The 11,365-nt window shown below is 41.2% G+C and overlaps 1 protein-coding gene across 3 annotated transcripts in view; it reads left to right on the forward strand.

The window, feature by feature from the left end:
- The window catches only part of LOC105876071 (centrosomal protein of 164 kDa), a 62,917-nt gene that overhangs the window by 4,526 nt on the left and 47,026 nt on the right, over positions 1–11,365 (forward strand). For all 3 annotated transcript variants that reach the window (XM_076002540.1, XM_076002541.1, XM_076002542.1), the window contains exons 2-4: positions 2,727–2,829; positions 6,244–6,355; positions 11,161–11,365. In XM_076002540.1, the coding sequence (XP_075858655.1) occupies positions 2,748–2,829; positions 6,244–6,355; positions 11,161–11,365 (399 nt within the window). In that variant the 5' untranslated portion in view covers positions 2,727–2,747. The remainder of the gene's footprint in view (positions 1–2,726; positions 2,830–6,243; positions 6,356–11,160) is intronic.

Below are 11,365 nucleotides of genomic sequence, written 5' to 3' on the forward strand. Positions count from 1 at the left end.
GGTTTGTTTCCCTTCCTCACTAGACTTTAGCTTAAGGGGAGTAGCAGGTGAATGTGTTTTTAATCACCGTTGCATCTCTGTGCGTAGAAATAAATAATCTTGGTAGGTGCTAGTAAATATCCCTTGAATGAGTAAGTGGTCTCTAGTAGCCATTAAATAGATACGATTTTTCTTCCTACATTCCTCTTAACTGCAACTCCTTGCCCTTTTAGCCTTGTCCTTACATCTTTTCTGGAACCAGGTGAGGCAAGGAAAGAATACAGCCCACCTATATTTTAATTTTTTTCTGGCAGAAGATTTATTTGAAATTTTGATGTTCCATGAAGTCAGATTTTCCAGGTTTTCCAGATCTTTAAATAGTTAAATATAGATTATTATGTATATTGCTAATTAGGTTTTTTGCCATGAGGACAGAGAATGTACCTGTCCTGTGCTTTCTGCAGATGGGATGTATTTATGCAGAATTTCTCAAATGCAGAATTTCTAAAATTCTCTGAGATGATTAAGACAATGCCTTTGTATAGAGCACATATTTGATAAATGTTTGTTCACACTTATGTTCAGGCTACTATTGAGTCCCTCTGCCATGGATCCTTTCCTTTTCTTTTTTCCTTCTCTCCCTAAGAAGATTAAGGATTCGGGTGACCCTTTAAGCCACAAGGCATTGGGCCACATCTGCCACCGTGGTTCCTTGTCCTTTTCTGCTCTGCTTTTTAGAGTCAGCGATGGTCAGGCCCTCCTTGTGTCTGACTATGTGTGTAGAGGTGTGAGCATTATGTCCACAGGATGTTACGGGTTCTTCTTAGGGTCAGGAGCAGAGTCCCACTTCACCTTATGTACTGCAGAGAAGAATCCTGTTTCCTTTGTGCTTCTCTTCCTGCTTGGAGGTGGCATGGTGGGAATGAGAGGGGGCAGAGTCTTGCTCCCTTGGGGTCCAGTGGACTGACAAAGCTGAGGGAATGATGTCTTGTGAGTCCTAAGGCAGGATACCTCTGTTGTCCACCTGCCAGCTGTCATGGTACAGAGAGGGGGCCACAGTAACTAATGGTCCTTGATGGATCCTTTGTCACTTGACTGCTCTCTCTGTGGATCTTGAAATAGATTCAGAGCCACCAGATACAGCCATTTCCTGAGCATTATTTCCAGGCCAGGTCCTGACCTCCTTTTTGATGGCTGGGTCTTTCTGGTTGAAGAGTGCTTTTTCATGCCTGCTGCTTGAAACAGTGACAGTTTCTGAAGAAGTGAAGACAGGAGAGGTTAGGACCCGTGGCTCCAGACTCCTGTTGGTCACATCTGGTGTGGCTGACTCCTCTGCAGGTGGGGGAGATGCCCTGAGCAGGGCTGTCCATGGCAGCCATTTTACAGGGCAGATAGTCTCTGCTTCATCAGGCTTCATCGTGGGAGCTACCAAAGGGAGAGTTGGTGGGATCTGGGGGTCTTGATGTAGTGGTGGGACTAGGGGTGGAAGACAGGAATAGTTCTAGAACTACACCAGCTTGTCAGTTAAACAATTTGGCAGCTGCCTACTTGCTGTGTCCTCATGTGGTGCAGAGAGAGAGCTCTGGTCTCTCTTCCTCTTCTTATGAGGACACTAATTCTATTAGGTCAAGGACCCATCCTCATGTCCTCTAACTTTACCTCCTAGAGACCCTATATCCAGATCCAGTCACATTGTGGGTAGGGCTTCAGTGTGTGACTTTTGGAGGGACAAAATCTAGCCCATTGTAGCTCCTTTCCACTCTTTTTCCTTATATCCTTGTCCTACTAAGCCTAATGTCACTCTGTCCATTGTATCTGTCCCTTCTCCATTCCCACTGCTTCTGCCCTAGTTTAAGCCCTCATCATCTTTCCCCTGGACAGCAGCTTCCTTGAGTGGTTTTCCTGATACCAGTCTCTCATTTCTCCAGTCAAGCCATGCCAGTCCTTCCAGAGTTCTTACCCTAAAAAAAAAGGCGACTCTGTGATATTTTCTTCCACCAGAGCCCTCAGTGAGTGATTCCTTTCTGCTACAGGGCAGGGTCGAGGCTCTTTAGCATGGTCTACAAGACCAGCCCAGTCTGGCACTCCAGAACAGCTGTTTGCATGTGATGCTTCCTCTGTCTAGAACGCTTTTCTTCACCATCAGAATTCTTGTTAGCCTTCTTTCATCCCTTCGGGGGAATTTGTTGTTCCTATCTTAGTATTCCTAGGGCAGGTTTTCCCCTTCTGCCTTCTAATACTGTTGATGCGCAAGCTCCCTTCATTGGATTGTGAGCTCCCTGCAGGCACTGTTGGGTGTAAACAGGGACATCCAAACGGATACGGTTGAGATGGTATGCCTGTGCTCCAGGGTGTGCTGGCATACAGGGGTCTGTGTGCTGCTGAGTATTTTGGTGACACCAGGGTTTTCTGTTGGTGCTTCTGTACTGTAATTCTTTCTCCTATTTGGGGGTGGGGATATGAAGCCAAACTCTTGACAGACCCAGGCTTTCAGTCGTCTATGGTTCAGAGTGTTGCCTTACCTGGATCCAGAAAAGATGTGTCTCAGGGAACTTTCCCAGGTGCAGAGCCTGAGTTCTGAGCTTTGGTCCTACCACCCTACACTGTCTCTGGAGCCTGGAGAGTCCCTGGTGAAGTTGGCTTGTAGGGTCTGGTTTGACTGAGATGCTCCATGATCCAGCTCCAGCTCTTCTCCTTTTAAGCTGGGTCACTAATTTTCTCTTTGGGTGGGGGTGTCTGCGATCTAGGTGTTTGAGCCCAGACCAATCATGGCCGGACGACCAATCCGCATAGGAGACCAGCTGGTCCTGGAGGAAAATTATGATGAGACCTACATTCCCAGTGAGCAAGGTAAGAGGCCAGGGAAGAGGCCTGTGGTGTATTGTATCAGTTCTTTGAGGGCAGAGATTATGTCTGGTTTATTTTTGTACTTTCAATGCAAAGTATGGTACATGTACAGGGCTGCTTAGTAAATTTGGGTTAGATTTTAGGTTGGCAAACTTTATAGCCTGTGGGCCTACTTTGGCCTGTTGCCTGTTTTCATAAATAAACTTTTTTTGGAAAACAGCCATGCTTATTTGTTTATGTATTGTCTATGTCTGCTTTTATGCTTCAACAGCACAGTTGAGTAGTTGTGACAGAGACTGTATGACCCACAAAGCTTAAAATATTTATTACTGTCTGACTCTTTATGGAAAAAGTTTGCTGACTTTGGGTTAGATCAATGATTAGTTTTAAATGGAAATACAGTAAGGGATATCATGAAATACAATGTGTCCTGAGACCAGGGGAAACCCAATTTCTTAAGAGCAAACTTAAAGCAGTGTTTTTTAAAAAATAATATTAATAACTATAATATTTTTTTCCACTGGAGGCCAGATCTGAATTGACTTAATTTATTGAGTGCTACTATGTGCCTATGTCTGTTTTGAGAACTTTACATGTATTACCTTTTCAACCCACATAGCAACTCCCTCAATTTTATAGATGAGGACACCGAGGCACAGAAAGATTAAGTAACTTTCCTATAGTTACACAGTTTTACTAAGTGGCCCAGCTAGGATTTGCCCCCAGGTATTTTAACTCCAAGGCCTGCATTTTGAAGCACTCAGTTATTTTTTTGGAGTGAACATTTTTTCATGCTGGGCGCGGTGGCTCATGCCTGTAATCCTAGCACTCTGGGAGGCTGAGGCGGGAGGATCGCTCAAGGTCAGGAGTTCAAAACCAGCCTGAGCAAGAGTGAGACTCCATCTCTACTATAAATAGAAAGAAATTAAATTGGACAACAACAACAAAAAATATATATATATATAAAAAATTAGCCGGGCATGGTGGTGCATGCCTGTAGTCCCAGCTACTTGGGAGGCTGAGGCAGGAGGATCACTTGAGCCCAGGAGTTTGAGGTTGCTGTGAGCTAGGCTGATGTCATGGCACTCTAGCTAGGGCAACAGAGTAAGGCTCTGTCTCAAAAAAAAAAAAAAAAAGAAAATTTCTTCAAAAATCTGATGAGTTATAGATTTGGACATACAAAATTTACTTACAATTCACGTAATTAGTGGCCCTGTTTGAGAGCGAGGTCATGATTCTTGCACCTCCAGGAATACGTGGATCCCACATTAAATCCTGGACTTTGCTTATAGCATGGAGTGTTTGTTTTCATGTAGAAGCTTTTTTTTATTTTTACATTAAATCTATCAGTCCACTCTCATATGGCTTCTGAATTATGTAGTATAGTTAGAAAAGCATTCCCACCTCCAAGGATAAAATAATTATCTAATGTTTTCTTCTAGTTTTATTTCCACAACATTAATGGATTAGCTCATCTTCCCACATAGGCAGCATCCAAACCCACTGATTTCAAACACCACTACTGTAATCTTAAATTACTGAGACCACATTATAAATTGTAATATCTAGTAGGGCTGAAATGCCCTCTTGCTCTTTTTTTTTTCTTTTCTTTCTTTCTTTTCTGTTTTTCAAGATAGGGGTTCACTCTGTTGTCTGGGCTAGAGTGCAATGACGTCATCATAGCTGACAGCAGCCTCAAACTCTTGGGCTCAAGTGATCCTCCTGCCTCAGCCTTCCTGAGAAGCTGGGACTATAGGTATACACTACCATGCCTGGCTAATATTTTAAAAAAATTTTTATAGAGACAACAGGCTCTTGCTAAGTTGCCCAGGCTGGTCTAAAACTCCTAGCCTCAGGCAGTCCTCCTGCCTTGGCCTCCCAAAGTGCTGAGATTACAGGCATGAGCCCCTATGCTCAGCCTTGCTCTTCTTTTTTCAGTTTCCTTAGCTATCTTGTTTGTTTTATCTTCCTGTGAACTTTAAAATAACCTTGTCAAGTTCTGTGGAGGGCTGTGTATGGGGGAACTGTTGGTATTTGGGAAAAATTGTGTTAAATATTTAAATTAACTTAGGGAAGACTGACCTCTCTATGAAAGTAAGTCTCTCTAAATTTTCTACTGAGATAACTCATGTTGGTGATGCCTTTCTGCCTTAGCTATCACCAGCTTAAGCATTGATGTCCCTTGGTTGTTTATTTCATCATTCCTGGGGCTCTGGTGACATGTTCCAATGGTCATCTCATCTGTCTTTTTTCCCTCTATATGAGATAGCTCTTGACTTAGTACATATGTCTTTCCTGTTCCTTCAGTTCTCTGGCAAAAAAGCTCTTCTAAATGCTTGATTCCAGAAAGTACAACAACAGTATCGGAGTCTATAACATATAGCAAAACTGATCATGGAAGAGAGGTTTCAGTAGGTGGTGAAAAAGTCTGCCTTAGTTTCATCTACTTTCTCAGCTCAGATAGCTCCCTGCCTCCAGGCAGAACCAGTCACTGCCTTCTCTCTGCTCCCACAGCACACGGGACATGTCTCCATTACGGCATGTATCACCTGGGTCCTACTCTATTTGTATGTTTGCAAGGTCATCAGGGAGCTTAGTCATCAGCAGTTGTTCAGTACATGCTTGTTGACTGAATGACAAGTGCTTTTACACCATGCTTTTGCAAATCTTGGGAGAGCTGACATCCTTCCGGTAAGGCTGCACTCGTCCTGCATGGTTTCTGGCTGTGGCTGTCGGGTTTCTTCCCAAGGCCCCTGCCACGATGAAGTACTGGTTTTATTTATTTATTTTTTTGCCTTTTTTATAATTGCATTCAGATTATATTCCTTTTCCCTCCCCCCCCCTTGTTTCCCCCAGAGATGGGGTCTTGCTTGTTGTCCAGGGTAGAATGTAGTGGTATGATCATAGCTCACTGCAGCCTCGAACTCCTCAGCTCAAGCAATCCTCCTGTCTCAGCCTCCTGAGGTAGCTGGAATTATAGGTGCAAGCCACTGTGCCTGGTTTAGATTACATTCTTTTTTTTTAAGGCAAGCACAAAAATGAGATTTATTGAGGAGAGAAAGATAGGATTATAGGGCAAGAGCAAGATACAGATTTACAGAGCATGGTAGATACACCACAGATGATGACCAGACCCATTGTCGCAGCAGGGTAAGCAAAAGGAAGGGCAAAGTGAGAGCGATTATACTCTTGTAGTATGGAGATAGCATGCCTAGATTCAAGTGTGCCATTTATAAATTGCAATGTAAGTAAATAGTTATATATGTTTATTATTTATATTTAAAGAAATAATGTTTTCTTACTGAAGATAATTTAGAAAGTAAAAGCAAAGTAGAGAAAATATTGTAATTTTTTTCTTCTTTTCATCCCTCTTACCCCTCATCTCTCTTACCTTCCCACCTCTGCCTCTCCTTGCAGAAATTTTTGAGTTTGCCAGAGAGATTGGTATTGATCCCATCAAGGAACCAGAACTGATGTGGCTGGCGAGGGAGGGCATTGTGGCCCCACTACCTGTGGAGTGGAAACCCTGGTAAGTCAGCAGAGGGTGTGGCCCACTGACTTGGCCTTTCAGAGAATCTGTTTTAACCAGCCGCTTTTGCAAACCTGACCCGCACTGTCAGGGGCAGCTCTGTGTCATTCCTCTGCTACCCGACATTTCAGGCCTGTGCATAGGCTGACTGGATGGTCGCTATGGCATGGTTCAGCCTTGTGTCCAAGTTCACACAGCAGCTGCTGCCCTGTGTCAGGTCCTCTAGCACCAGCATCTGTTTCGGATGTGTTGAGGAGGTATTGTTACTCCTTGCATCTCCTTGCAGACTGATATCGAAAGTGACATTGTATCCCCTTAGTATGTCCAGGTGGATGCTGGTGCTAAAGAGGTTTGTAGGTGAGGCTACACATACTGGTGAAGGTTTTTTTTTATTTGTAATTTTTCACTTTATTCTTTCTTTATTTTTATTTTTATTTTTTTTAATTTGAGACAGAGTCTCGCTTTGTTGCACAGGCTAGAGTGAGTGCCATGGCGTCAGCCTAGCTCACAGCAACCTCAAACTCCTGGCTCAAGCAATCCTCCTGCCTCAGCCTCCCAAGTAGCTGAGACTACAGGCATTCGCCACCATGCCCGGCTAATTTTTTGTATATATATTAGTTGGCCAATTAATTTCTTTCTATTTATAGTAAAGACGGGGTCTCGCTCTTGCTCAGGCTGGTTTCGAACTCCTGACCTCAAGTAATCTACCCACCTCAGCCTCCCAGAGTGTTAGAATTACAGGTGTGAGCCACTGCGCCCGGCCGAGTTTTTTAAAATCTTGATTTGTTTGACTACTGTTATATTGAAGGATATTTAGATATTTTCCAAATTCATTTGTATGTGAGGGTTTGTTTCTGGATTCTCTGTTCTCTTCCGTTGATCTATTTGTCTACCTTTATACCGTTACTATTCTATCTTGATTAATGTAGCTTTATAATAAACCTTGAAATAATTTAGGGTAAATTCTCCAACCTTGTTCTCCATTTTCAAAGTCATATTCTAGGTTTTTTTTATTTCCACATATTTTAAAATTAGCTTGTCAGTTTCTTATTAGGATTTCGATTGTAATTGCATTGAATGTATAAATCAGTTTGAGGAAATTGATATCTTTATTTTATTTTTTTTTATAAAAATTTTATTTTATTTTTTAATTTTTAAAATTTTTTTTGAGACAGAGTCTCACTTTGTTGCCCAGACTACAGTGAGTGCCGTGGCATCAGCCTCGCTCACAGCAACCTCAAACTCCTGGGCTCAAGCAATCCTCCTGCCTCAGCCTCCTGAGTAGCTGGGACTACAGGCATGTGCCACCATGCCTGGCTAATTTTTTCTATATATATTAGTTGGCCAATTAATTTCTTTCTATTTTTAGTAGAGACGGGGTCTCGCTCTTGCTCAGGCTGGTCTCGAACTCCTGAACTCAAACGATTCACCTGCCTCGGCCTCCCAGAGAGCTAGGATTACAGGCGTGAGCCACCGCGCCTGGCTTAAAAATTTAATTTTAATTTTTTTTTTATTTAAAACCTTTTGTCCAGGAGAAAATTGATCTCTTGAACAATACTGAGTCTTTCAACTCATGAACACAGTCTATTTCCATTTACGGTATTTAGATTTCTTTTTTTCTTTTTTAAGAGATGGGTTCTTGCTCTGTTGCCCAGGCAGGAGTGCAGTGGCTTGATTGTAGCTCACATCAGCCTCAAACTTCTAGGCTCATGTGATCCTCCTGTATCAGCCTCCTGAGTAGCTGGGACTACAGGTGCTGCATTCCATCATACCCAGCTAATTTTTGTATTTTTTTTTGTAGAGACAGGGTCTTACTATGGTGCTCAGACTGGTCTTGAACTCCTGACTTCAAGCCATCCTCTCATTGTATGTTTCTTCAGAAAAAATTTCCAGAATTTGAATTGGTATATTAAAGGTTGTGCAGAATTTAAGTATTGTTAGTTAATAATTAATTGTTGTTAATTGTTAGTTAATAAATTAATTTCCATTAAAGTTTAGCAATCCCACCAACACATATGATTGTTCATTTAGAAATATTATCAATTAAAAAATTGTCAATCTAAAAACTATTGTCATTCTAAGGACAAGAAATTATACCTGATTGTTTTTTTTTTTGAGACAGAGTCTCACTTTGTTGCCCAGGCTAGAGTGAGTGCCGTGGCGTCAGCCTGGCTCACAGCAACCTCAATCTCCGGGGCTCAGTGATCCTACTGCCTCAGCCTCCCGAGTAGCTGGGACTACAGGCATGTGCCACTATGCCCGGCTAATATTTTGTATATATATTTTTAGTTGGCCAATTAATTTATTTCTATTTTTGGTAGAGACAGGGTCTCGCTCAGGCTGATTTTGAACTCCTGACCTTGAGCAATCCGCCCGCCTCGGCCTCCCAAAGTGCTAGGATTACAGGTGTGAGCCACCACGCCCGGCTTACCTGATTGTTTTAATTGGAATCCCCAAGTTGTTCATAGAATTGAATTGGCCATCTTTTGGCCATTTGTTTATATTTTGTGATTTGTTTGTTTATATCTTTTGCCTTTTTGTCTATTGGATTGCTTGTCTTTTTATTTTGTTAAGGTGGTGGAACTCTTTGATTATTCTGGGTATTAATCTTATTACTATTATTTCTACTATTTTCTCCCATTCTCATGTGTTTTAATTTTGTTTATGCTTTCTTTTATCATACTGAGGTAAAATTTTTTTGCATTTTTTTATCATGGTAAAATATACATATACAATTTTATAACGTAAAATTTATCATTTTAACCATTTTTAGTGTACAGTTCAGCAGTATTAAGTACATTCATAATGTTATGCAACCATCACTACTATCCATCTCCAGAATTCTTCATCTTGCAAACTGAAACTCTGTCCATATTAAACACTAACTTCCCATTTTCCCCTCTCCTCAGTCTCTGGCAACCACCATTCTCCTTTCTGTCTCTATGAATTTGCCTGGTAAAGGTATTTCATGTAAGTGGAATCATACAATATTTGTCCTTTTGTGTCTGGCTTCTTTCACTTAGCATAATGTTGTCAAGGTTCATCCATGTTGTAGCATGTGAAAGAATTTAATTCTTTGTCAAGGCTGAATAATATTCCATTGTATGTGTATATACCTCATTCTATTTATTCATTCATCTGTCAGTGGAGATTTGGGTTGTTAACACCTTCTGGCTATTGTGAATAATGCTACTGTGGACATTGGTGTACAAATATGCGTTTGAATCCCTACTTTGAATTCTTTTTATTTTTTTTTTTGAGACAGAGTTTTGCTCTATTGTCCAGACTAGGGTGCTGTGGCGTCAGCCTACCTCACGGCAACCTCAAACTCTTGGGCTCAAGTGATCCTGCTGCCTCAGCCTCCCGAGTACCTGGGACTACAGGCACATGCCACCATGCCTGGCTAATTTTTTGTATTTTTTTTTTAGTGCCTAGCTATATATTTTTTTTTCTATTTTTAGTAAAGATGGTGTCTCACTCTTGCTTAGGCTGGTCTCTAACTCCTGAGTTCAACCAATCTTCCCGCCTGAGCCTCCCAGAGTGCTAGGGTTATAGGCGTGAGCCACCGGGGCTGGCCCCTACTTTCATTTCTTTTGGGTATGTACCCAGAAGTAGAATTGCTGGGTTATGTGGTAATTCTGTGTCTAATTTTTTTTAGGAACTGCTGTACTGTTTTCAACAGTGGCTGTACCATTTTATATTCCCACCAGCAATGCACAAGGCTTCCAATTTCTCCACATCCTAGCTAACACTTGTTATTTTTTGGGTTTGTGATAATAGTCATGCTGATGGGTGTGAAATGGTATTTCACTATAGTTTTGATTTGCCTTTCTGTAATGTTTAGTGATGTTGAACATCTTTTTATGTGCTTATTTGTCATTTGAATATCTTCTATCATTGTCTTTATTCACCCCTGATATTTTTCTGTTTCTGATCATTTTCTCTTTTATTTGAATTGAAATGCAGCTTGTCAAGTTTCAAAAGGAGCTTGATTGGGATTATATTGGATTTATACATTAATTTTAGGATTATTGGCATCTTTGTAGACGTGAGTCTTTCTATTCTGAAACATAGAATGCCTCTCCAATTGTTTTTTTCTTTTTTTCCCTGACTTTTTAGTAAAGCTTTATAAAGATTTTACACATTTTGGATTTATTCCTGAGTATTTTATCCTTTGCATTATTATTGTAAATGGGATTCTTTTTCCTGTTAGCTGTCCTAATGGATTATTGTTAATGTTGGATGGGATGAATGGTTTACTTTGGTGTTGTCCATGTTGATGCACAAATTCTTGAAATACACCTCCTACATTATTTTCTTCTACCATTGGGTCACACTAGCTTGGATAATTGCTTCTTATGAATTTATAGTCTTGCAAAATCAGAGCTTTCACAACACATTCTTCTTCCTCACACTGTTTATTAAAATATTAAGCAAGATCTATCCTAGCACTTACTTCCAAGGTACCATAGTGCTTATATTTCTCCATCTACATAAAACCAAGTTCATTCCTACTCTAGTCTAGCATGCATTCTCAGAACTCCAGTGATTATACATCACCATCTTGAGAAGTCGTTAGGTATCCCAGTTCTGTCTTCCTTTATCTAAGTTAGCTTCTTATTCTTAGCCAAATGGTGCCCTTCCATTTTGTATGAATCCTTTTCTCCCTCCCTTGCTCTCTTATCCCCTCTTCTCCCTCCCACTTTCCTCCTCTTCCACCTTCTCTCTCTTTTTCTTCTTTTCCTTTTTCCTGAATACATTTGTCCCTGAGCAGTGACTAACTTCTGAACTCTGCTCATTCCCAGCCAGGACATCACAGGTGATATTTACTATTTCAACTTTGCTAATGGTCAGTCCACGTGGGACCATCCGTGTGATGAACACTATCGGAACTTGGTGATCCAAGAGCGGGGGAAGCTGTCAGTTCCTGGGGCCGTTAAGAAGAAAGACAAAAAAAAGAAAAAGGAGAAGAAAGACAAGAAGGACAAAGAGACCACCAAAAGTGCCCTG

The sequence above is a fragment of the Microcebus murinus genome, chromosome 4 (genome assembly GCF_040939455.1).
Source record: "Microcebus murinus isolate Inina chromosome 4, M.murinus_Inina_mat1.0, whole genome shotgun sequence".
NCBI classification, from domain to species: domain Eukaryota; kingdom Metazoa; phylum Chordata; class Mammalia; order Primates; family Cheirogaleidae; genus Microcebus; species Microcebus murinus.